This window comes from Boleophthalmus pectinirostris, unplaced genomic scaffold (assembly GCF_026225935.1).
Source record: "Boleophthalmus pectinirostris isolate CB_2022bp ecotype Guang Dong unplaced genomic scaffold, ASM2622593v1 HiC_scaffold_20, whole genome shotgun sequence".
In the NCBI taxonomy this organism is placed as follows: Eukaryota; Metazoa; Chordata; class Actinopteri; order Gobiiformes; family Gobiidae; genus Boleophthalmus; species Boleophthalmus pectinirostris.
In genome coordinates, this window is record NW_026571153.1 from 2,247,301 (window position 1) to 2,274,459 (window position 27,159).

Consider the following 27,159-nt stretch of genomic DNA (forward strand, 5'->3'; position numbering starts at 1 on the left):
GATCATAAAAACAGCCCTGAACTTGAACACCAGTGTATTTTCATGAACTGCTGTTAATATTTTTGTACCACCAGTATTTGAAATGACACATTCTAAACAAACACAGTAGTTCACCAACTTACAAATGAATAAACAATAACTTGGCTTAAAGACTTTTACAGAATCATCTCTAAATCCTCCTTGGCTCAATAAAACTTATTCTTAAACTTACATAAACATCCTGTTCTGTAAATGGCATCGTCTTTATACATTTAACTCACCTGTAAACACAGAAAAACATCTGAGCCTCTGGAAGCTGAACCAGACTCAGTTGTTTTACTACTGCACTTTTACCGACACCTACTGGACAGACCTGGTATTACAGCTGTAAATGAACAAACACAGAAACGAACCAAAATATCCTCAGAACAATCAACAAATTAAAAAGTTACTGGGGGCGTATCTGTCAGTGGAACAAGACTTTTTGTACGTAAAATATAAAAATACATCTTGCTGCACTTTACACTTAAAATAAGAAACTAAATCAAATGTTGCTTGAATTAAGAAAAACACATTTATTCCATTGGCAGATCATTTTATTTGTCAAATTAAATCGACTCAAAAATATTTAAATGTTCTTAATTTAAGTCATTTTAACTCACCTAAATAGTGTTTTGTTTTTGTTTTTTTTCCAAGTATATGTACTTTTGGAGACCAGAATTTTTGTACAAAAATTTTAAAAATACATCTGGTTACACAAAACATAAAAAAAAATTAAAAAAAATACAATAAAAATAAAAATTCTTTGCACTTAAAATAAGAAATGAGATCTTATTTTGTTTAAATCAAGAAAAAAATTACTTATAATTTTATTTAGAATCTTACTTGTCAAGTCAAATCTACGGAAATCAAGTTAAATGTTTTTAATTTGAGTCATTTTAATTTACATAGATATGACTTTTGTGTATAAATGTAGATTTTTTGATGATCTTGTCTCACTTTTTTGTGCCAAATTGAATTAAAACCTTTGTAACGTTGAGTCTGTGTGATTTTCAGCGGTCGGACGCAGAAGCAGCTGCTCGAGTGTTTGGGATCAAGTTCAGGAGACAAGAAAATCTCAACATTTGACAGGTAAAAATATAATAAATATACTATAGTTAAAGCCACAGTGTGTAACTTTATGGAGATGGCGAGTGAACGGCACGATTCCAAGGAAAAAGAACTTTAAAACTGCACTTCAGAACATTCTCCATGGAGATTTTATGACATATGGTGGAATATTACAGCCAAAGAAACATTTCCATAGAAGCACAACCAAAATGACAAAAACAATATGCCCTTATAGCTTATTTTTTGGCTAAAAAGTTACATACTGTGGCTTTAAAGGTGCATTGTGTACACTGCAAAAAAGCTTGACCAAAATTTAAGATCTAAACACTTAAATCTATCAGAAATGACTTAAAAGCAGTGAAATGATCTGTCTGTCTCTTCAAATAAACGACTTCTAGACGAGAATAAAGCGTCTCTGCTCAGAGTTCATGGGCTAGAAATAAGATTATGATGCTGAGTTTGAGATAAACAGACTTAAAATCAGTTTATGCTCAGTGTTCATGGTCTGATAATAAGTTCTCAGATGCCAAATTCAAGATAAAATGCTTTAAATTCTGCTAAATTCTAGATAAACGGAATTAAAACCAGTGTGTGACGAGTATGAAGGGTCTGAAAATAAATTCATAGATGCTTAATTCTAGATACAAGGGTCAGTCCGTATGAAATCAGCCGTTTTCAAAGAATCTCCCTTATGAGCCATCTCACATTTGGCTGAAAAAAATTCTAAAAATTTCTAAAATGACCAAATGAAAGAATCAAAAATTTTAAAACCATAATTCGTTTTTTTATAACCCCTAAACAACAAATGAGAAGGAACCCGAACAGCTCTGCATGTTGGAGGCTTGCGGAGATAACGAGGCTCACCACACCCACATATTTTGGTCTTGTGTGAAACTGAAAACATTTTGGACACATGTTGGATCAACAATTGGACAAATAACTGGTTTCACTATTAATCAAAATGTGATGACACTATACATTGGAGATGTACCAGATTTACCAAACAATGTCAGATATTTATTCAAAATCCTTTGTGCCTGTGCAAAAAAGGCAATGACACGTAAGTGGCTTCAACCAGATCCACCTACACTAGAAGACTGGTTAAAAATTGTTGAAGAGACTCATAAAATGGAACGTTTGACACACATGCTAAGGCTCCAAGCTGATGTTTACTATGCAAGATGGGCTAAATGGTCTAAATATCAGTGTGTTTAATTTAGTTAATAGACAGGGCTGCCACAGCTAAGTACTTACAAAAAAGAGCATTCCAGGGGAACATGTAAGAGTGTTGTGTGTACATTTGTGTGTGTATATCATAAGTATATGTGTACATATATATACTCCCTCCTTTTATGTAAGTGTGTGTGTATATATAGTTATATATATGTAATTTCTCCCCATCTAAACATGTGTTAAATTCCTTGCCGATTGTACCTGTTTTGTTTTGTTATAGGAATGTTAATATATAAAGTACTTAATAAAAATTAAGTGACAAAAAAAGAAAGAATCAAAAATTTTAGCTCAGTCCCTTGAGTTGTTTCTGAGTTATGACCCGCTGAAATTTTGGGGCCATGGGCATTTTTTCGGAAGCATGAATTTAAAGCATTTTTGAGAGACGATAACTTCATAAAAAATACAGTTAGGAAGCTGAAAATTTGTAGTATTGTAGATTAGTAATTTTTAGGGAATATTAGACATTTGTGTTCATATTAATAGTAGTAAAAACAGTAGAATAAATATTACAAAAGTGTGTTTTTATGTGTTTTCAGGACGTATTATCAGTCTGATTATGATGAGAGGCAGTGCAGATCCTCTCCAGACCTGCTCACAGACGTCTCCAAACAGGTGAGGACATTTGTTTGGTAGAAATTTACAAGAAAAATCTGCAAATTTGCCGATAAAAAAAACCCCCAAAACAAGTGAGTCTATTTGTTATATTACACAAAACTGACTCTTGTGAGGTTTAAGTCGAGTTCTGATGTCGTTTCCTTGTCAAAAACAGATCTGGAGTTGTGTTTTATTTCATTCATGTTTGAGTAAATCTTTATTATTTGTCCGTTTACATTTACAAAACTCAAGCTCAAAGATTTAAGTCTCATCTTAAAACCCACTTTTACTCTGTTGCTTTAACACAGTGTGACTTGACTTGGACTTGACCACAAATGTACTTTACTGTACTTTAAATGTACTTGAATTGACTTTACTTTAAATATACTTTACTTTAATTTAATTTACTTTACTTTAAATGTACTTGAATTGACTTACTTTAATTTACTTTAAATGTACTTGAATTGACTTTACTTTAAATATACTTTACTTTAATTTAATTTACTTTACTTTAAATGTACTTGAATTTACATTACTTTAAAGTTACTTTACTTTAAATGTACTTTACTTTACTTTAATTACTTTACTTTATTTACTTTACTGTACTTTAATTACTTGAATTGACTTACTTTAAATATACTTTACTTTAATTTAATTTACTTTACTTTAAATGTACTTGAATTGACTTTACTTTAAATATACTTTACTTTAATACTTTAACTTTAAATGTACTTTACTTTAATTTAATTTACTTTACTTTAAATGTACTTGAATTGACTTTACTTTAAATATACTTTACTTTAATTTAATTTACTTTACTTTAAATGTACTTGAATTGACTTTACTTTAAATATACTTTACTTTAATTTAATTTACTTTACTTTAAATGTACTTGAATTGACTTTACTTTAAATATACTTTAATTTAATTTACTTTACTTTAAATTACTTTAATTTAATTTACTTTACTTTAAATGTACTTGAATTTACATTACTTTAAAGTTACTTTACTTTAAATGTACTTTACATGTATTTTACTTTACTTTAAATGTACTCGAATTGACTTTACTTTAAATGTACTTTACTTTAATTTACTTTACATTACTTTAAATGTACTTTAATTTACTTTACTTTAAAATTTACTTCAAATGTACTTTACTTTAAATGTATTTTAATTTAATGTAATCATTTTAAAATAATTTTTAGCTTTATGCATTTTAACACTGTTTATTTATTGTTTTTATTTATTATTTATTGTCTTGTCATTTTAATTTGTCTGTGCAGCACTTTGGAAACTCATGTTTATAAAATGTTCTATAAAAATAAAGTGGACTGGTTTGAAAACGTTCTGTTCCACCTTGTGATGTCATGAAGCGATAGTTTTCAAATTAACAGCCGAATTTCACTTTGAGTTCGGCGGAGATTCGACCTGGAATTTCTTTACCAACCTCTTCTGAATTAGAAGAAGTAAACCACCACTTCATGACATCACAAGGTGGAACAGAGCGTTTTGAGGTTTGGAAATGTAGACGGACTAATAAAAAAGAGACAAAAACAAAACACAAGTCCAGCTCTGTTTGTGAGGAGGAAACAACTTCAGAAAATAGATCAGAAAATTAAAAATGTGTAAAAATATTTCTTAAATTTCTCGCTTTTCTTTTTCTCTCTTCAGATTTTCGATCACTCGTTCCTGTTCCCGCCGCCTTCTCGAGTTTTGACCGTCCAGAGCGACGACGAACTCGACCCCCAGCGCCGCCGCCACTTCAGCGACTACGACCCGACCTTCGACCCCGACGGCGTGTCCAAGCGCTGCCACTCGTCGTCCGAAGTCGCCGCCGCCCGCCCGTTCCGCCCGTTCACCCAGGTCACGCCGCTCTCGCCGTCGCCGTACCGCGCCGCCTCCCCGAAACTCCGCGCCGCCTCCACCTCGGGCGCCGACGACCCCCGGCAGTTCGCGCGGGTCGGCCAACTCCGGCAAGCTCAAAGACTGGCCGGGGTCTACGCCAACCGCTCGAAACGCCGACCCAACCCGCAACCGCCGCCCGACGCTCCGCAGGGATTGGTCCTTTTGTACCCCAACAACCCCGCCTACCAGTACCACCCGGTTCTGCCGTCGTTCCCGATGGCGACGCCGTTACAAAAACACCCGTATTTGTCCGATTACGTTTCGTCTTTGGAACGTTTCACGCAACCTCAACGAAGGGATTTCACCGCCGTAGACGGACGCCAAACGTATTTCGATTCGCCGACGCCGAGGAGGAACTTGCGCCCGTACGGATCCGGCGGGTTGGGGTTGCCGCGCGTTTACCCGCCGGGAAGCAACGGGGGGAGGTTACTGGGCGTCGGGCAAGTCGAGGCGGGGCATTACAGCGACGACTGCAGCTTCCTTCCCGGTTTGCCGCGTCGCGTCGCCAGCCAGCCGGACGTCAAGTTTACGTTTCCGAGAAGCGCGAACCCGGCGTCGGAGTTTCGCCCGTTGGGATACTACCCGCACCTGACCCGGCCGACCAGACCCACGTACCTGCCGCTGAACTCGTCGCCGTTGCCGGAGCGGCCGGTGTCCATGTGCGTGTTCGGCGGCGCGTCCGGGAGCTACAGCGACACGGAGCCGGAAGTGTTTTATCCGTATTACTTAGCCCCGCCTCCTCTGGGGAACGTGGGGAGGGCGACGGCGGCGGCGGCGGCGGGTCTGGCGCGGATGAGGTTTTCGTCGGGAAGTTTGCAGCTCGACGAGGAAGAAGAGGAGGACGAGGAAGAGGAAATGAAAGAATCGAAGGGTAAAAAAGAGATGAAGATTGAAGTCGAGCGAAGAGAAGACGAAAAAGGAGCCGCGAAAATCACCAAGATCACTCTGTAGACGAGATGTCGGAGAGTTAGACGGTTTTGTTTGTGAGTTTGTTAAATGTACAGACAGTTGAAGTGTTTTCATCGTAGACTGTGTGAAGAAGTGAACTGAGAGTGTGACGTCACCCACAGTGTTCCAGGCAAATAGATATTTTTTTCCACAACGGCTGAAGTGTCTCGCTTTAGGTTTGTGGAACTTCCAGTTAATGGTTTTCTGTGGCAAAATGTTTGTTCAAATGTGTGGCGTAAGAAAGTCAAAACTTAAATCAGGGTGCTCACTTTTTCAGCATGTGAAAAATGAAAGACCGACTACAAAGACAATCAAACTGTTCTACACTCAAACACTCTGTGCTTCTTTTTTGGACCCTCACCCACAGTTTGAGAAGCTCTTCTTTAAGAGAACTTCCTCTGGAACTTTACACAAAACTGTGAAAAAAGTGAAGGAAGATTTTTAAACCCGTTTTTTCAAGTTTCTAACTGGAGTTTCATTCTCTTACTGGTTTTGCAGTTTATCTCTGCACATTTAACCATTTCACAAACCAAATACACACGTGACAAACACAGATGCATTTGTGCACTTTTATTAGGCAAACTTCAGTCACATGTCGCTGTCACTGTAGTTCTGTTCTGTGCCAACACTGGAACATAAATTTAGATTCGTTTTTGCTTTGCATTTCATCTTGCCCTGCTAATCAGAGCACATTGAGGAGCCTGTGTGCTGTACGCGGGGAGGAGCGGTGCTGATGTGAGGCAGAAGAACATGTTTCAAAAAGTTTAACCTGCCCCGTGACACACGCTGGTACATGGGAACACACGCTGTTGCCGACAAACCACGCGCAGGGGGGGGGTGTGTGTGGTGACGTGCCACACAGTGTCCGCGGGCTCCAGGTGAGCGCACAGGCTGCAGAGACGCCCAACGCTCCCGCACACCGGTACAAGTTTATTACCAACAGCAGAGGTCGTAATGAAATATGATCACACTCGTCCAAGTCCAAACACGGTCAAGTCTGAGTTGAGACCAAAGACAGTAAAAAACAGTCTCGAGGTCAGTAGCAAGTCCTACGACACTACGATCGACCCACACTACCTCAGCGATCGACGTATGTGGCGTCCCTGACTTAAACACTACAGACTAACGACGAGCATTAGTGAACTACTGAGCAGAACTAATGTTATGGTCCTAGAAAAGTCTCACATTCAAATTAAAAAATCTCTGTCTGTGAAAATATCAACATCATGAAATCAATTTTTCAATTTTAATTGTAGAATGAGTCTGATGATCAGAACATGAGTTGAGTTTGTTGTGTGACTCATGTGTCGTCGTCGTTTCCTTTCAGTTTTGTTCTTTCTTGTCTTGATCGTTGTGGATAAACTGTTCATGTTAGAATGTTTATCGTCTGTGGAGTTCGTTGGTTGAAGCTGCTGAAGAACACGACACTTTTACACAGAAAAACATTGAACCTGAAGTTCCACAAAACCTCCAGCGCGACACTTCCGGCCGTCGTGAAAAAGTTCTGTTTCTCTAAGACGGTTTTCTGTAAATGGATTCTTGCTTTTTTCAAACCTACCTCATGTTTAACAGTAACTTCTTCTTCAGAGACGTCGGTGGTCGTATCGTGACAAACGTTCAGAGTAAAAAACTTCTAAATACTGTGTTTTTAAAGGATAATGTGATGTTAATGTATTTATAATGTTTTGTTCTTTGCCAATAAAATGTGAACAAAGAAAAACTGCAATTGTAATTTCACTGACCAAAATAACAAAAGCTCTTTAAATCACGTTTGTTATTTTCTTAAAACTTTTTGTTAAGTGTCCATAAAACTCATCCTGTAGATCAGTTTACTCAAGATGTTGAAAGTAAAGAAAATGAGTATCGAGGTCTAAATGAAAACTAAACCAATTCTAAATAAGAACTAAACAAGGATTTACGACGGAGTAAAAGGGTCAGATAAAAAAAAATAAAAATAAAAAATGCTGGTGCTACGAGAATAAAGTCGTAACATTTAGACATTAAAGTTATAATATTACGAGAATAAAGTCGAAGCCAGAAAAAGTCATAATTTTACAAAAATAAAGTCATAATTTTACAAGAATAAAGTCATAATTTTACAAGAATAAAGTCGTAATTTTACAAAAATAAAGTTGTAATTTTACAAGAATAAAGTTATAATATCACGAGAATGAAGTCGTAATAAAATCAAAGTCAAAGTGAAAAATGTGGCAGAAAAAGAACCTTGTTTTTCAAAATAAAACCAAAAATAAGAAAACGAAAAAAACAACAATTTTCTTCATTATTTGCGCCTCCGGACTAAACCAGGACTGAACCAGGTCCGGGACCAGACCGGGACTGAGACCAGGATTGAGACCGGGAACGGGAACAAGACCAGGACTGAGACTGGGACTGAAACCAGGACCAGACCAGGACTGAGACTGGGACTGAGACCGGGACCAGACCAGGACTGAAGATGGGACCAGACCAGGACTGAAAACGGTTTAGTCCTGGTTTAGTTCTGATTCAGTCCTGGTTCAGTCCTGGTTCAGTCCTGGTTCAGTCCTGGTTCAGTCCTGGTTCAGTCCTGGTTCAGTCCGTATGCGGCGCAATATTCCTGCATCGCATTTTAAAGTCACGAAAAAGCTGTTTCCCATTTCCGTGACGTAAACCAGGACTAAACTATTTTCAGTCCTGGTCTGGTCCTGGTCTCAATCCTGGTCTTTCTGGTTTGGTTCCGGACCTGGTTTAGTCCTGATTCAGTCCTGGTTCAGTCGAATGAACCAATGATACACAGATTCTTCTCCAAATTCTCCAGAGACTCAGACTCGTTCAGACTTTCTGAGCAGCCGATTTTCTCCTAATATCACCACTTTATTTTGACTACGACTTTATTCTCATAAAATTAGGACTTTAATGTTGAAATGTTACGACTTTATTCTCGTAGCAACAGCATCATTTTTTAATTATTTTTTTATCTGACCCTTCTACTCCGTCGTCAGGACTAAATCAGGACAAAATTTTTATTCTGAGTTTTAGTTGATGAAATTTTAAATGTATATTTTCAAAGTGTATAAAATGCAATATATATATATATAAAATCTGCAATAAATATTAAATATTCAGCGCAAATAATTCAAAATAAGTCAAAATTCAGAGTGTAAAATTTGCAGCAAAGATCTAAAATGCTGTGAAATTTTACACTGAATTTTGTTGGTGAAAAATCGGCACAAAATATTTAAAAGGTGAATTTGAAACACTGAAAAAGTAGACTTAGAATTTCAGCAACTCAAATTCAGATCAAAAATAATTCAAAAATTTTTTTTTGAGAGTTAAAAAAGTCAAAGTGAGAAATTCAGCGATATTTAAAATTCAAAATCAAAAAGAATTCTAATTTAAAAACCAATTCGTCATCAAAAAACAAAACAAAAAACACAAAATCTCAATCAAACTTAAATATTTATTCATACAATTCGACATCCCTCTACAAAATAACAGAACGTACAGTATGTGTGACTTTAATTTTCCAAACCTCCCTCCTCCAAAAACATTTTCAATCCCTTATTCAGAATATAAAAGACAAACATTTACAAGAGAATATAGTGTCTTTGGTAAAAACATCACAAACTTCTTCCTATGAACCGTGTACCAGAAACGCTCCGAGTAAAAATATATTTACAAAAAGATCACGAGTTTGATTTGGTTTAATGTTAAAAAAAAAAAAAAAAAGACTCTTGTGAGGTTAAAGTTGAGTTTTAATGTCGTTTCCTCGTCAAAAACAAACCTGGAGTTGTGTTTTTGTTTCATTCGTGTTTGTGTAACTTTTTATCCAATTACAAGTTTGAACAATTATAAAACACAAACGAACAGGAAGTTTATAAAAGGAAAAAAAAAGAAAAAAAAAAAAGAATGAAAACAGTGACATCGAGATGAAGAAAACAGACGGTTTTCTCGGGTTTCTACAAGAATTTGACAAGAATAAAAAAAGATTCAACCGAAGATAAAATTAGACCTAAACCAGGACTAAACCAGAACTAAACCAGATCTAAACCAGGACTAAACCAGATCTAAACCAAAGACTAAACTAGGTCTAAACTAGGACTAAACAGGACTAAACAGTCTAAACTAGGTCTAAACCCGGTCTAAACTAAACCAGGTCTAAACCAGGTAAACCAGGTCTAAACCAGGTCTAAACTCTAAAAAAGTCTAAACCAAGAAAACCAGACTAAACCAGATCTAAACCAGGACTAAACCAGGTCTAAACAAAGACTAAACTAGGTCTAAACTAGGACTAAACCAGGTCTAAACAAAGTCTAAACAAAGTCTAAACCAGGTCTAAACCAGGACTAAACCAGGACTAAACCAGGTCTAAACCAGGTCTAAACAAAGTCTAAACAAAGTCTAAACCAAGACTAAACCTGGACTAAACCTGGACTAAACCAGGTCTAAACAGGTCTAAACCAGGACTAAACCAGGTCTAAACCAGGACTAAACCAGGACTAAACCAGGACTAAACCAGGTCTAAACCAGGACTAAACCAGTTCTAAACCAGGTCTAAACCAGGACAAACCAGGACTAAACCAGGACTAAACCAGGTCTAAACCAAACCAGACTAAACCAGGACTAAACCAGACTAAACCAGACTAAACTCTAACCAGGTCTAAACCAGTAAACCAGGTCTAAACCTAAACCAGGTCTAAACCAGGACTAAACCAGGTCTAAACCAGGTCTAAACCAGTCTAAACCAGGTAAACTAAACTAAACCAGGACTAAACCAGGACTAAACCAGGTCTAAACCAGGACTAAACCAGGACTAAAACCAGGACTAAACCAGTAAACCAGGACTAAACCAGGACTAAACCAGGTCTAAACCAGGTCTAAACCAGGACTAAACCAGGACTAAACCAGAACTAAACCAGGACTAAACCAGAACTAAACCAGGACTAAACCAGGACTAAACCAGAACTAAACCAGGACTAAACCAGGACTAAACCAGGTCTAAACCAGGACTAAACCAGGACTAAACCAGGACTAAACCAGGTCTAAACCAGGACTAAACCAGACTAAACCAGGTCTAAACCAGGTCTAAACCAGGACTAAAACCAGGACTAAACCAGGTCTAAACCAGGTCTAAACCAGGACTAAACCAGGACTAAACCAGGTCTAAACCAGGTCTAAACCAGGTCTAAACCAGGACTAAACCAGGACTAAACCAGGTCTAAACCAGGTCTAAACCAGGTCTAAACCAGGACTAAACCAGGTCTAAACCAGGTCTAAACCAGGACTAAACCAGGACTAAACCAGGACTAAACCAGGTCTAAACCAGGACTAAATAGGCAATTTCTAAAAGGAAAAAAAAGAAAGTACACAGTGACATGTAGATGAAGAAAACCTGGACATGTTTCTTTCGCCAACAGAACCCGAAGAAAGTCGTCATCCGCATTTTTCCAAACGTCTTCCGCTTTTTTTCTGACGTAAACATGAACAGAACAAATTCCCGATCTAAAAGAAGCGTTTTTACAGCAGTTTGAGAGAAAAACTCAGCGTAAATCTAATCTTAAACGTGAATAAAACAAAAAAAAAAAAAACACAACTCCGGCGTGTTTGTTTGTGACGAGGAAACTTCAGGTCCTTTAAAATAATCGCGGTTTCACAGGTTACTTAAATTTCACGGACAAATTAGCTGTAACATTAAGACACGTGAATAATTTAAGATGTACTCGGCTTGGCACCTGTCGCACAAACGGAAATTTGAGTAGAACGAAAAACAGATGTGTCGTCAGTATTTAAAACTGACCAAAAAAAATAAATAAAAAAGTAATGTTATTGTAAAATTCAAGGCGGGTCTTTGTTATAGTTTATAGAAAAATTATAAAATATTTTCAGAATTTTCACAAACGTTGAACCTGAGAAATTAGTGTCAAGATTCACTAAAATATTACAGCAAATTTGTTCATTTTATTTTTTATTTTAGTAACAACTGAAAAGCGCATTTTGAAATGTGTAAATATTGAGTTTGTAATAATGTGTGAATTGATTTTTATGCTTTTATTTGAATTTTAAAGCTTCCGTTTGTAATTTATTTTGTATTTAGGTTAGAACGGCGGACTGACCCTGACTGACAGACAGGTGAGTCTGAGGAAAGGACAGGTGAGAGAAGGGGGAGGGGACAGGTGAGGGGAGGAGCCAGGTGACTCTGAACAAAGGCCAAAGGAGGGGACAGGTGAGGGAAAGAGGAGGGGACAGGTGAGGGAAAGAGGAGGGGACAGGTGAGGGGAGGGACCAGGTGAGTCTGACCAAAAGCCAGGTGAGAGAAGGGGCGCAGGGGCCAGGGAAGGGGAGGAGTCAGGGAAGGAGAAAGGGGAGGGGACAGGTGAGGGATGGAGGAGGGGACAGGTGAGTCTGAACAAAGGCCAGGGAAGGGAAGTGGGAGGGGACAGGTGACGGGAAGGGACAGGTGAGGGAAGGAGGAGGAGTCAGGTGAGGGAAGAAGAAAGGGGAGGGGACAGGTGAGGGGAGGGGGACCAGGTGAGTCTGAAAAAAAAGCCAGGTGAGGGGAAGGGGGAGGGGACACCTGAGGGGAGGAGGGACCAGGTGAGGGAAGTGGGAAGGGGAGGACAGGTAAGGGGAGGAACCAGGTTAGGGAAGGAGACAGGAGAGGGGGAGGGACAGGTGTGTCTGTCTGAAAAAAGGCCAGGTGAGGGAAGGGGGAGGGGACAGGTGAGGGAAGGAACCAGGTGAGGGATGGAGACAGGGGAGGGGACAGGTGAGTGGGGAGGGGACAGGTGAGTCTAAAAAAGGCCAGGTGAGGGGGGAGGGGCCAGGTAAGTCAGAAAAAAAAAAAACAGGGGAGGGGCCAGGTGAGGAAAAAGCTACAGTGTGAAACCTTTTCAGAAAAGTTTCACACTGTTGCTTTAATTATCTTCCTGTTTTTACTAAAAATATTGATCCCCTGATTTAATTTCCATTTATATTTTGTACATTTGTGCAAACCGTTCTAATTTATGATGTTAAAAATTTAGTATTTTGTCTTTTCTATGAGACGTAAAAACTATCTCAATGTTGAAATTAAAAAAAAAAACTTAAAAACAGGAACAGGACCAGGTGAGGGGCGGGGTCAGGTGAGGTTTCTAGTATATATAAACAAAAAAAAGTTACAGATGGTAGCTTTAAGTAACAAAAAAATCCAACAAAAAGCATAAACTCGCATTATCTTTTAACGTGTTTTCACTGTGTTATTATTATTATTATTTTTTTTTTATGAAATTGGTCTTTGGTCAGAATTTCCAAAAAAGGAGCACACACACAAAAGTTCGATTTTCATTTACAAAAACAACAACGTTATTGGCATTTCTCAAGTGCTAAACGGCTACACGACACGAACGCGGACAGGAAGCTCTCCCGCCGCCGCGTCCTGTCAAAATAAAAGCATGTACAGCAGAAATCAGTTAAGGCACTTTTCATAGTTTAAAGTCCAAACTCGAGCCCTTAAGTGAAACCGAAGAGACGGCGGCAGAGCGGGTCGGTGTTTGAGCCGGTCACGCTTCAAACAACAACGGTTTTATACAAGATACAAGACGAACGACTTCATTTTTACAGTTTGTTTTAAAAAATATTGTGAATTTAGTGATGGAAAATATTTTTAAATTAGAATTATTTGTGTTGATAGTTATAATCTGTGACTTTGTGGATCGTTCGGTTTTAATTTGGACGTTTTAAGTCACAATATTCATCTAAAATGATTTAATAAAACTGTGGTGTCCAGGACCGAACCAGGACTAAACCAGGACTAAACCAGGACTAAGAGCATTTTATTTTTTTTACATTTGGACCAAAACAACGACACGACGCTGCCCAATCCTACGAGTATCTACGATCAAGACCCTGATCTAGACCAGAATTTAAACCAGGATCTAGACCAGGAGCAAGGCCAAGATCTAAACCAGAATCTAAACAAGGATTAAGACCAGGGTTTAGATGAGGAGCAAGACCAGGATCTAGACCAGAATTTAAACCAGGATCTATATGAGGAGCAAGACCAGGATCTAGACCAAGATCTAGACCAGGATCTAGACCATCATCGAGACCAGGATCTAAATGAGGACCAAAACCAGGATCGAGACCAGAAATTAAACCAGAACTGAGACCAGGATTAAGACTGGGATCTAGGCTAGGAGCAAGACCAGGATTGAGCCCAGGATCGAGATCAAGATTAAAACCGAGATCAAGACTATGATCTAGACCAGGAGCAAGACTAGGACCTTGGCCAGGATCTAAACCAGGATCAAGACTAGGGTCTAGACCAGGATTAAGACCAGAGTAAACCCTGGTCTTAATCCTGCTTTTAAGACTAAAATCTAGACCAGGAGCAAATCCAGGATCTAGAACAGGATTTAGGACAGGATCTAGACCAAGAGCAAGTCCAGGATTGAGACCAAGATTAAGATAAAACAGGAACTAGACCAGGGCCAAGACTAGGATCTAAACCAGGATGTAAACCAGGATCCCACTAGAGCAGAGTTGTTGTTTTTTTTAACATTTGGACCAAAACGACGACGCTAGGCTCAATCCTACGCGTAAACGAGAACGCATTAACACATTTTTCAAGTTTCACTTTGATTTTTGCTTGCCTTTGCTCTCTCTGCTAACTCACTCCCCCTTCAGAGCGCTGCCACAACACAATCAGCCTGCACCCCGGTAACGAAACGACCGCACACCGCATCAGGTTTGTGTCGCGTTTTTGTATTTTTATAGCGAATTCTCGAGTCGCGTGAAGGACGTGGGCTCGTGGGCGGAGCCTCGTACTGAATCTCACCCGGGAGAGATCACTAGATTACTCAAACACGCACGGGTGACTCTAGAACGATGAGGGAACAACGTAAGAACACGGGAGAAAGCTAAAAAAAAAGCTAAAAAAAATCTAAAATAAAAAAAAATAATAAAGTGGATAATTTAACAAATAAATATACAAAAAAATAATAATAATCATGTAATTTTATCCTAAATTATTATGACTGTTGTATCTTATAAAACTCTGATAAAATAATTTTGTGAAAGCGTGACACGACTGAAATATAAACCCACTCTGCCGGCTTCAGTACAAAGATCTGTGCAGCTTCATCACTTTGAACATAAATACAGAGAATAAAAAGTATGATATAATTTTGTGATTTGGTTTTTAAAGGTGGATCCCAGTCAGAAAAACCAGCAGCAGTGATTAAACAGACTTCAAATATAAAGTGTGTATAGTACAGAAGTGTGTACAACCAGACGAGACTCCGCACAGCAAAATCTCCAAACACGTCCCAAAAAAACAGTCTCTGACAAACCCAGGACGCCAACATCAGTTATTTGTGAATCTGGAAAACACGAAAGAAAAACAAAACACAGAGAATTAAATTTAAAGACGTGAACAAGTCACATTCAGAAACATATTTAGTCAAGTTTGGAGAGTTTTAAGGTTTCAATTTTTACATCTTGGTTGGAAATGTTATATATATTCTTCCTTATTCATCCTGTTTTTTGTTTTGTTTTTACTTTATTTTATTATTTTTATTTATTAATTTATTTTTAATTTACTTTAATTTTAATTATAATTTAATTTAATTTATTTTTTTTTTTAGTAAGGTATTGATTTTATTATTTTTGTTCACAGATTATTATTTTATCTATTGATTCTTTTAGTCTCTTGGTTGGAACATAATTCTGATGATGAAGCAATTTGGAAACCGTCTTGTTTATAAAATGTGCTGTGCAAATAAAACTGGACTGGACTGGAAACAGTAATGTCACATTAGGGCAGAGGCAGAGTCCTGCACCGGGTCAAGTATCGGCAAATAGTTGCGTACGGAACAGGGGCAATGTCTGCGCGCCGCCGCGGAGTACGGATGGGTGGGAGTCTGCGCCGCGGCGTACGAGAGGTGGGACAGTCTGCTGCTTAAAAGGTTTTTATTAATGTAAAAAAAATCTCCAGCACAAATGATGCATGATATTCTTACATTCATCACTTGTATATTTTACTTTACTCTCATATTTAGTTTGTGGGACTAACATCCCACCCACCTGCTCCTGCGATGTGCAGACTCACTCCCACCTGCACCACAGTGAACTTTCAAAATGTGTCCCGCACTGCACTGCTTTGTGTCGGGTGCAGGGCTTTACCTGGTTTTCAGTCCTGGTTCAGTCCTGGTTCAGTCCTGGTTCAGTCCTGGTTCAGTCCTGGTTCAGTCCTGGTTCAGTCCTGGTTCAGTCCTGGTTAGTCAGTCAGGGTTCAGTCCAGAGTCCTGGTTCAGGTTCAGTCCTGGTTAGTCCTGGTTCAGTGGTTCAGTCCTGGTTCAGTCCTGGTTCAGTGGTTCAGTCCTGGTTCAGGAGTTTCAGACCTGGTTCGGAGTCAGTCCAGTCAGTCAGGTTCAGTGGTTCAGTCCTGGTTCAGTCCTGGTTCAGTCCTGGTTCAGGTTCAGTCCTGGTTCAGTCCTGGTTCAGTCCTGGTTACCTGGTTCAGTCCTGGTTCAGCAGGACTGGTGGGCAGAGGGTTCAGTCCTGGTTCAAACCTGTTTTTCCTCGATGGGTCAAAATGGACACAGTGAACCAAAGGCCAAACATTTTATATTTTTAATGTAAAGATGTGATATTTATCCTTAAATTGTCTTTATTTATTGTTCTTTCTGGAGGAAGAGTCCAGTGTTTTGTGCTCACTTTTTGTTTCTAGTCTTTTCAGCACAAAAGGTAATTAAAATAGATCATCTTTCACTTGGTGCACTCGGCCGTGGTGACAGGTGCAGACAGGTGCAGACAGGTGCAGACAGGTGCAGACAGGGTGTTACCTGGCGAGGATGTGAGTGACCATTCTGTCTGTGATCCCTGGACAAACGTCTTCAGCCAGTCGGATGTTCCTCTCCAGCTCCTCGATGGCCATCCTCTGCTCCGAGTGCTCCTTGTGCTGCTGCTTCAACTGACAAACAAACAAACAAACAAACAAACAAACAAACAAACAAACAAACAAACACAACACTGTTAAAAAGACACTGCGGAACATTCCAGGTTCTGTGTTCTTACTTCACAGAGGCTGTCGAGTTCAAATCACTTTACAAAATAAACTGGGTGTAACATTGTGCAGAAAGATGAATCCTTGTGTTTATTTATTTAATGTGTTTTTATGTGTCCCAAAATATTTAACGTCATTTCACAGGTCAATAATTTTGTCAATTCTTGTTGAAATAACCTCAAATTTTCACAGAATTTTTAGAAACAGATCAAGATTTATATTTAATGTTTTACTTTTGTTCTGTGTGTCTGGAATCTGCTGCTCACACTCACCCAAGACTGAGCAGCTTCAACACAACATTTGGACAAAACTTCAACAACTGGAAAAACTAATTTTGATTTGGTACCAAAAATTTAAAGAAGGAGGATCTCAGATGGATGGAGGATCTTCTGCAGGATTAAAGGACGACATACGTGCGCAGCAGATTCCAAGACGCAAAATGACTTCTGTTTGGACGTGAACGGCTAAAAATATGAGATTATTTCAACAAGAACTGACAAAATTATTGGCCTGCGAAATGATTTAAAATTTTTTTTAGAAGAACCTGAATATCGAACACGAAGTGGAACAAAGCGTTTGGAGTTTTGTGGATGTAAACCAGAGGTGTTCACACTTTTTCATCATGTGAGCTACTTACAAAATGACCAAGTCAAAATGATCGACCTAATACAAAGTCAAACAAACTGCACTGAAACACTCTGTGCCCCTTTTTTGGACCCTCCCCCACAGTTTGAGAACCTCTTCTTTAAGAGAACTTCCTCTGGCACTTTACACAAAACTGTGAAAAAAGTGAAGGAAGATTTTTAAACCTGTTTTTTAAAGTTCCAAACTGGAGTTTCATTCTTTTCTGGTTTTGCAGTGATATTTACCAGCCTCTGCACGTTTACCAAACCAAACGCACATCGTGACAAACACAGATGCATTTGTCACTTTTGTTAGACAAACTTCAGCCAAATGTGGCAGTAGGTCTGTTCTGTAGATCCGCTCTATGCTGTAGACCTGCTTTGTGCCGACACTGGAACACAAATTTAGACTGGTTTTTGCTTCACGTTTGGTCTTGCTCTTCTAATCAGCCGCACTGTGGGAGGGGCTTGTGTTGGCTGTACGCAGGAAGGAGCGAGAGCGTGAAAAGGCGAGGGGCGGCGTGCTGACGTGAGGCAGATGGACAGGTAGGATGTTTAGGAAGTTGAACCTGCCCTGTGATGCACGCTGGTACACGAGGGCACACGCTGTCGCAGACGAGCCGTGCATAGGGAGCGTGTGTGTTTGTGATGCGCCGTAGAGTCTCCGCGGGTTTCAAATGAGCGCACAGGCTGCACTGAGACGCCCCACACGCTCCTGCACCCGCTACAAGTTTATTACCAACAGCAGCGGCCGGAATGAAATATGATCACACTTGTCGAGTGTCACACCTCGAGTGAGAGACAAGACCGAGTCCAAACGCGAGTCCGAGACGAGACACGACGATCTACCCACACGACCTTGGCGATCGACTGGTAGATCGAGATCGACGTACTGAGCACCACTGATGTAAACAGACTCATAATAAAAGATTTACTCAAACATGTGAACGAAACAAACAAACAAAACACAAGTCCAGGTTTGTTTTTGAGGAGGAACAACATTAGAACTCGATTTAAACCTGGCAGGATTCCATTTCGTTTAATGGAGGAGCATTAAAATAAAAGAGTAAACATCTCCTTACCTCGGTGAAGACTGGGGAGATGACTGTGGCGAGGCTGGTCGATTTATGCTCCGGAGTCTGAGACAATAAAACAGATAAGAGATTAAATTGCCGCAGATGGTAATAAAACCCGAGGCGTTTCCCATCAGTAAACAGAAGCAGTTAATGCAGGTTTAATGGTTTAATGAGGAGATAACGAGAGGAGCGGAGCGAGTTCCTCACCGATCCGTTCAGGACGCTGATGCCTTTGGGTTTCTTCTTCCTCACCGTCGTGAAGGACCACTCCGGGGACGGGTTGTTCTCTTTGTTACTGGATTCACTGAAAACACATTTTACAACATCTCAAGTGAAAAGTTAAGACGGTCATTCAAATCAAATGCTCCTCTGAACTTCTCCTCTAATCCTCTGCTCCTATGACCCGTTTCTCTGAACCTCTGACCTTCTGCTCTGCTCCTCTGACCTTCTTCTCTGCTCCTCTGAACCGTTTTTCTGTTCCTCTTAACCTTTTCTTTGCTCCTCTAACCCGTTTCTCTTCTCTGCTCCTCTGAACCGTTTTTCTGTTCCTCTGAACCTTTTCTCTGCTCCTCTGAACCGTTCTCCTCTGTTCCTCTGAACCTTTTCTCTGCTCCTCTGAACATTTCTTTGCTCCTCTTAACCTTTTCTTTGCTCCTCTGAACTTCTGCTCTCCTCCTGAACATTTCCCCTGCTCTTCTGACCCTTTTATCTGCTCCTCTGAACTTCTTCTTCTCTGCTCCTCTGAACTTCTTTCTCCTCTGCTCCTCCAAACTTCTCCTCTGCTCCTCTAAACTTCTCCTCTGCTCCTCTGAACTTCTCCTCTGCTCCTCTGAACTTCTCCTCTGCTCCTCTGAAACCTTTTCTTTGCTCCTCTGAACTTCTCCTCTGTTCCTGAACATTTTATCTGCTCCTCTGACTCGTTTCTCTGCTCCTCTGACCCTTTTCTCTGCTCCTCTGAACTTTCTCTCTCCTTGAACTACTTCTCCTCTGCTCCTCAAACTTCTCATCTGCTCCTCTAAACCTTTTATCTGCTCCTCTGAACTTTCTCTGCTCCTCTGAACCTTTTCTTTGCTCCTCTGAACTTTTCCTCTGCTCCTCTGAACTTCTCCTCTGACCTTCTCCTCTGAACTTCTCCTCTGTTCCTGAACATTTTCTCTGCTCCTCTGAACTTCTTCTTCTCCTGCTCCTCCAAACTTCTCCTCTGCTCCTCTGAACCTTTTCTTTGCTCCTCTGAACCTTTCTTTTGCTCTCTGAACTCTCCTCTGCTCCTGAACATTTTCTCTCTTCCTCTGAACATTTTCTCTGCTCCTCTGACTTTCTCCTCTGCTCTTCTGTTCCTCTTCTCGTTCTTTTCACTGGAGCTGAACTCTGTGGGTGACGTCAAACTCCCTCAGTCCTCTTCTTCACACAGTCTATGATCCATCTGTGGTTCTCTCCATTCGCCCATTTATTTATTTATTTATACATTTATTTATACATTTATTTATACATTTATTTATACATCTAACATCCGTCCGTCTTCATAAAAACTTCATTCCTGCACCAGGGCCGAACAAAGTGCCGTCCTGTTCTTGGCCCAGTTCCTGTTGTTCACGTCTTGTTCTTGTGGTTCGTTCTCGACGCCTCAGCTGAGCAGAACCGGTTTGGTGATGGATTTTGAGTGACAGCAGCTGGAGGAAACGGTGAGAAAAACATCCAAACATCTGAAGGACACGAGGCTCAGAGACGATTAAGAGAGAAATGGAAGAAAACCACGGAGCGACGTCGACGACATTTTAGGCTCGGACGAAAATCAGCGTAGAAAAGACTGGAGTAAAATCAGAGCGAGCGGCCAGCCTGCCTCTGCCCATTTAGTCCTGGTTTAGAGTCCTGGTTTAGTCCTGGTTTAGACCTGGTTTAGACCTGGTTTAGACCTGGTTTAGACCTCCTGGTTTAGACCTGGTTCAGTCCTGGTTTAGTCCTGGTTTAGACCTGGTTCCTGGTTTCAGTTCCTGGTTTAGTCAGTCCTGGTTTAGACCTGGTTCCTGGTTCAGTCCTGGTTTTTAGTCCTGGTTCAGTCCTGGTTTAGTCCCTGGTTTAGACCTGGTTCAGTCCTGGTTTAGACCTGGTTTCAGTCCTGGTTCAGTCCTGGTTCAGTCCTGGTTCAGTCCTGGTTTAGACCTGGTTCAGTCCTGGTTTAGACCTGGTTTAGACCTCCTGGTTCAGAGAGTCCTGGTTTAGTCCTGGTTAGTCCTGGTTCAGTCCTGGTTCAGTCCTGGTTTTGGTTTAGACCTGGTTTAGACCTGGTTTAGCCTGGTTTCAGTCCTGGTTCCTGGTTTAGTCCTGGTTCAGTCCTGGTTCAGTCCTGGTTTAGTCCTGGTTCAGTCCTGGTTTAGACCTGGTTCAGTCCTGGTTCCCTGGTTCCTGGTTTAGTCCTGGTTTAGTCCTGGTTTAGTCCTGGTTTAGTCCTGGTTTAGTCCTGGTTTCAGAGGTCCTGGTTTAGTCCTGGTTCAGTGGTTCAGTCCTGGTTTAGACCTGGTTCAGTCCTGGTTCAGTCCTGGTTCAAAGTCCTGGTTCAGTCCTGGTTCAGCCTGGAAAAGCCTCAGACTCGCTCCATTTCTTGGAACAAAGAAGAATAAAATAATAAAATAAAGTATTGCATAAAGCGTTGCTGCTGGGAAATATTTTAGTCGGAGGCAGAAACACGGTAGCGTCAAACACAGTGTGTAACCTCATGTATTTATCCCCGATAATGGTAAATTCCTGCTGCATTATCGGATGCACAAATAGAAGCACGGAAGAAGGAAAATGTCTTTTTCGTATTCTGAGTGAAAAGAACCACTAACGGTGAATTAAACGACTTTCAAACATCCGCAGAGCAAACGTAGAAGATCCTAACAAACCGTGGACTCCAACAAGTTCAACAACACATCGAGACTCTTGGAGGTTTTCATCTTTTCTGCTGTGAATGGCCCAGGAGTTTCCACCAAGTCATTGTGGATATCGCCCAAGTGAATATTTGTCCAGGTAGTTGGAGATTCTGACCAGAAATTTGGTTTGGTTTCACCTTTTGTCGGGGTTGAAAAGGGTGATTTGTCGTCCGTCGATGTTTATGACCAATTTCTGGTCAAATGGTCTTGGGTCCTCTGCCGTTAGAGTGGATAAATAACCAGGATCAATACCCTTTACGTGTTTTCTCGCTCCGTCCGTCATGTTGAATTAGTGTTTCTTGCCGCCGACCAAAATAATTCCCAGCATGAAACGCACGCTTTTGTCAACAATGAAACTCGCCTATTAAATAAAGGCTATTCATGTTACACATCCTTCTATCCATTCATTCATTCATTCATTCATTCTGTCTGTCTGTCAAACCAACATGGGCCAATTGTTGAGGATTTTGTAAAATGGTGTGAAGAGTCAAATCTACACCTGAAATGTTTCCAAAACGAAGGATATGATTATTGACTTTTGAAAACAAGCGCCTCAGTGTGACGTCACAGAGATAAAGGTTCAGTCAGTGGAGTGTGTGACTCATATAAATATCTATGAACAATCATTGATTCAAAATTGAGTTTTGACGATAATTGTTCTGTTGTGTGTAAGGCCGGTCGTACACTGTGCGATTTTTGACCCTTTTTGAGCCGATTTTTCGCTCGTGCGACTGTTTTGGGGATCGGGCCGAGTTTTAGCTTCATCGTGTGTCGTGCTTCGTGTAGTTTACATGGGGTAAAGAAAACCGATTAATGACTCACGACCAGCTCCCGATCGACATTCGTAGGTCGCAAGAAAATCAAACTTGTTTGAAATCCAGTCGCCTCTCGTGAGGATTTCGCTCTGTTGAAGTTGTTCCACGAACCGATTTGCCAGAATCTGGCAGACTGAACATGCGCGGACGCAGAAGCGGCTCAGCATTGTGTCTCCGCACATCTGTGGTTTTCTACTTCTGGAACAACAACTTTGACAACTCCGGTCGTCATGTGAACGTACAGTGTGAGCAAGTCGCATCCGAGCATCGGTTCGTTCAGTGTGAGAACATGATTCGTGAGCTGTGAACTGTTAAACCCTGTGATTTGGTCGTACAGTTTAAGCTGGGGCTGAGTGACACGACCGAAAATATCGCACAGTGTTCGACCGGCATAAAAGAGGCTCCAGCGCCTTCACTGTCTGAGAAAGTTTTCCTTTTACCGTGTCGACAGAACCATGACACTGTTTTATAAAACATTTATGGAATCAGTTTGAATGTTTTCATTGGTCTCATGGTTTGGGAGCGTCTCTGATAAAAACAACAACTCCCTCAGTCAGTTTGTTAAATGGGTGAGGAGGTGATTGTTCCTCAGAGTCTCTGGACTCGAGACATTTACAGACGACGTCCCAGAGGATTTTAAGAGACGTGCAACATCCACTGAACTCAGAGTTTCAGCTGCTTCTCTTTGGTCTGAGGCTTTTAGTCCCAAGATCTAGAACGAATCGTTTTAAAAGGAGCTTCGTTCCGGCTGCTGTCGCACTTATGAATAAATTGTAATTTATTTATCTAAGATTGTGTGTTTTTTACATATTTAAGATTTATTTATTGTGATTTTAGACAAGCGTGATGGATGATTTTAATTGGTTGTTTATGGAACAAACCGTTCTGCACTGGAGCGTCTGTAACACTTTATTGTGTTTTTATGTGTTTTGTGGATGAATGAAATGTGAAATGTGGAACCTGTATCTTAAATCTGCAAAGCAAATTTACCTACGGGTACGAATAAAGCGACCGAACCTGAACCTATCCATCCCTCCCCTCCATCTATGCATCCATCCATCCCTCTCCCACTCCTCCCTCCATCCCTCGTTCACCTGTCTGAGTCGTCGGAGCTGCTGTCGCTGTGTCCTTCTTCCTTCCACCTCCTGTATCGGTCGATCAGTTCGCTCAGATACGACGTTTTTTTGCAGTACTTCACGATGAACTTGTGCTTCAGCAGCTCTTTGGCCGTGGGACGCTGACAAACAAACAAACAAACAAACAAAAAACAATCAGAATTTCAGATATTAGAATTTCTACTCATCTTAAAAATTTAATAAAATAAAAAGACAGATTATTAACCTGGGACCAAATGACCTGGAGTTGTGTTTTGGTTCATTCACACATTTTTAACACAAACCCAAACGCAAAATCGATTTCATGATATTTGAGATTTTGAGACATCTCTAGGACCATAATGTTGGTTTTAAAATGATAAAATATGTTTATTTTGTAAACAAGGCCCAGGTCTGGTTCAGTGGATTAAATGAGGAGCAGGTGTTGTACAGTTTAAATCCACCAGGGGGAGACATTTTCCTACAGATCAAATGGGACTTGACTTTCCTCTGTGATAAGACTGTCAAGTTCTGTCATATATATATTTTTTTGACAAGCTTATTTTAGTTTATGTCAAATTCTCTAAAAAAAAAATAAAAAAAAAAATAAATAAATTTTAATTTAGGAGTTAGAAAGGAAAACAGTACATAAATTTATTTTAAAAGGGGGTATTTAATTCTATGGGGTTTGAGCTGTAAAACCTGCACCTGTGATTGAATAAATGTAAAGTGGAGCTGTTTAAAGTCACACTGCGGAACATTCCAGACAGAGCAATGACGTCTCCATAGAAACAAGCAGGTGACGGACCCCAAACCAAAAAGTTACACAGTGCAGCTTTAACGCAACCTGATCAGAGGCTCCTGGAAACGAGTTTTCAAACTTGGACCATAAACTTTTTTTTTTTTTGGACTGTCTTAGTTCTTAGTCCTGTCCTAGTCCTGTCCTAGTCCTAGTCCTCTCTTAGTCCTCTCTTAGTCCTCTCTTAGTCCTCTCTTAGTCCTGTCCTAGTCCTGTCCTAGTCCTGTCCTAGTCCTCTCTTAGTCCTCTCTTAGTCCTGTCCTAGTCCTGTCCTAGTCCTGTCTTCCTGTCTTAGTCCTGTCTTAGTCCTGTCTTAGTCCTCTCTTAGTCCTCTCTTAGTCCTGTCTAGTCCTGTCCTAGTCCTGTCCTAGTCCTGTCTAGTCCTGTCTTAGTCCTGTCCTAGTCCTGTCTCTTAGTCCTCTCTTAGTCCTGTCTTAGTCCTGTCCTTAGTCCTGTCCTAGTCCTGTCCTAGTCCTGTCCTAGTCCTGTCCTAGTCCTGTCTTAGTCCTGTCCTCCTGTCTTAGTCCTGTCCTAGTCCTGTCCTAGTCCTGTCCTAGTCCTGTCCTAGTCCTTAGTCCTGTCTTAGTCCTGTCTCTTCCTAGTCCTGTCCTAGTCCTGTCCTAGTCCTGTCTCCTGTCTTCCTAGTCCTGTCCTGTCTAGTCCTTAGTCCTGTCTAGTCCTGTCCTGTCCTTAGTCCTGTCCTGTCCTAGTCCTGTCCTAGTCCTGTCCTAGTCCTAGTCCTGTCCTAGTCCTGTCCTGTCCTAGTCCTAGTCCTGTCCTGTCCTAGTCCTGTCCTAGTCCTGTCCTAGTCCTGTCTTAGTCCTGTCCTAGTCCTGTCTCCTTAGTCCTGTCTCCTTAGTCCTGTCCTGTCCTAGTCCTGTCCTGTCCTTAGTCCTGTCCTAGTCCTGTCTTAGTCCTAGTCCTCTCTTAGTCCTAGTCCTCTTTAGTCCTGTCCTAGTCCTGTCCTAGTCCTGTCCTAGTCCTGTCCCAGTCCTAGTCCTGTCCTAGTCCTGTCCTAGTCCTGTCCTGTCTAGTCCTGTCTTAGTCCTGTCTTCCTGTCCTGTCTAGTCCTGTCCTGTCCTAGTCCTGTCCTGTCCTAGTCCTGTCTTAGTCCTGTCTTAGTCCTAGTCCTGTCCTAGTCCTGTCCTAGTCCTGTCTTCCTAGTCCTGTCTTAGTCCTGTCCTAGTCCTGTCCTAGTCCTAGTCCTGTCTCTTCTTAGTCCTGTCTTAGTCCTGTCCTGTAGTCCTAGTCCTGTCCTAGTCCTGTCCTAGTCCTCTCCTGTCCTTAGTCCTGTCCTGTCCTGTCCTGTCCTGTCTTAGTCCTGTCCTAGTCCTGTCCTAGTCCTGTCCTTAGTCCTGTCCTAGTCCTGTCCTAGTCCTTAGTCCTGTCTTAGTCCTGTCCTGTCCTAGTCCTGTCCTAGTCCTGTCTTAGTCCTGTCCTAGTCCTGTCTTAGTCCTGTCCTAGTCCTGTCCTAGTCCTGTCTTAGTCCTGTCTTAGTCCTGTCCTAGTCAGTCCTGTCCTAGTCCTGTCCTTAGTCCTGTCTTAGTCCTGTCTTTAGTCCTGTCCTTAGTCCTGTCCTAGTCCTGTCCTAGTCCTGTCCTGTCCTAGTCCTGTCCTAGTCCTGTCCTGTCCTAGTCCTGTCCTAGTCCTGTCCTGTCCTAGTCCTGTCCTAGTCCTGTCCTAGTCCTGTCCTAGTCCTGTCCTAGTCCTGTCCCAGTCCTGTCCTAGTCCTGTCCTAGTCCTAGTCCTAGTCCTAGTCCTGTCTAGTCCTTAGTCCAGTCCTGTCCTTTTTTTTTCTTCCTGTCCTTTTGTCCTGTCCTAGTCTGTCCTAAGTCGTGTGCGTTTTATCTCCGTGGTAACCGCTGAACATTCCACCCGTAGACACACACGCGGAGCACCCCCCCCCCCCCCGCTCGCCCTGGAGTATAAACGCGCGCTCGTGTCTCGTCGTGTGTGTCGTGTCTTACAAACGCCGGGTCCTTGTTGAGGCAGGACTCGGTGAACTCCTTGAAGCTCTTGGAGAAGTCTCCGGCGAGCGTGGGGGGCGGGGCTTTGGGGATGTGGAACAGGACTCTCATCGGGTGCATGTCCGAGTTCGGCGGTTCGCCTTTCGCCAACTCGATGGCGGTGATGCCCAACGACCAGATGTCGGCCTGGAAAAAACACAAACACACAAATAAAGACCCGACGCTTACAGGAGGTTTTGAAAACTCGGAATTAAAAAAGTTCTATTTGGAAATAATCATTTTGAGTTCAAAAACCAGGACTAAACCAGGACTAAACCAGGACTAAACCAGGACTAAACCAGGACTAAACAGGACTAAAACCAGGACTAAACCAGGACTAACCAGGACTAAACCAGGACTAAACCAGACTAACCAGGACTAAACCAGGACTAAAACCACGACTAAACCACAACTAAACCAGGACTACACCAGGACTAAACAGGACTAACAGGACTAAACCAGGACTAAACCAGGACTAAACCAGACTAACCAGGACTAAAGGACTAAACCAGGACTAAACCAGGACTAAACCAGGACTAAACCAGGACTAAACCAGGAGTGTTGTGACAGGCTCGGAGGTGCGCCTGCGTAAAATGTTGGGTGATCAAGACAGAGACCAGGACCAGGACTGAGGCTGGGACTGAGACCAGGACTGATCCATTTAGACCTGGTTTAGACCTGGTTCAGTCCTGGTTCAGTCCTGGTTCAGACCTGGTTTAGTCCTGGTTTAGACCTGGTTCAGACCTGGTTTAGTCCTGGTTCAGTCCTGGTTCAGACCTGGTTCAGTCCTGGTTCAGACCTGGTTCAGACCTGGTTCAGACCTGGTTCAGTCCTGGTTCAGTCCTGGTTCAGACCTGGTTTAGACCTGGTTCAGTCCTGGTTTAGTCCTGGTTCAGTCCTGGTTCAGACCTGGTTTAGACCTGGTTCAGTCCTGGTTCAGACCTGGTTTAGACCTGGTTTAGACCTGGTTTAGTCCTGGTTTAGTCCTAGTTTAGTTTTTAAAACTGTGCAGGATCGTTTCCTGGAAAAGCCTTGGACTCGTTCC

General features: G+C 41.3%; 2 protein-coding genes across 6 annotated transcripts in view; one reads left to right on the forward strand and one right to left on the reverse strand.

Moving 5' to 3' along the window:
* Positions 1-5,772, forward strand: part of LOC110172747 (uncharacterized) — a 47,236-nt gene extending 41,464 nt beyond the window's left edge. Inside the window, exons 19-21 of the mRNA XM_055156796.1 lie at positions 1,036-1,110; positions 2,859-2,934; positions 4,588-5,772. Coding sequence (XP_055012771.1) covers positions 1,036-1,110; positions 2,859-2,934; positions 4,588-5,772 — 1,336 coding nt within the window. The remainder of the gene's footprint in view (positions 1-1,035; positions 1,111-2,858; positions 2,935-4,587) is intronic.
* Positions 5,773-12,437: 6,665 nt separating this feature from the next.
* stk26 (serine/threonine protein kinase 26) overlaps positions 12,438-27,159 on the reverse strand; it is a 58,430-nt gene continuing 43,708 nt past the window's right edge. For 4 of the 5 annotated variants that reach the window (XM_055156740.1, XM_055156741.1, XM_055156742.1 and 1 more), the window contains exons 5-10: positions 26,076-26,261; positions 23,310-23,452; positions 18,699-18,795; positions 18,498-18,554; positions 16,572-16,699; positions 12,438-15,107 (exon numbers count right to left, since the gene is read on the reverse strand). In XM_055156740.1, coding sequence (XP_055012715.1) covers positions 15,092-15,107; positions 16,572-16,699; positions 18,498-18,554; positions 18,699-18,795; positions 23,310-23,452; positions 26,076-26,261 — 627 coding nt within the window. In that variant the 3' untranslated portion in view covers positions 12,438-15,091. The remainder of the gene's footprint in view (positions 15,108-16,571; positions 16,700-18,497; positions 18,555-18,698; positions 18,796-23,309; positions 23,453-26,075; positions 26,262-27,159) is intronic. The other variant, XM_055156739.1, reaches the window with a different exon arrangement.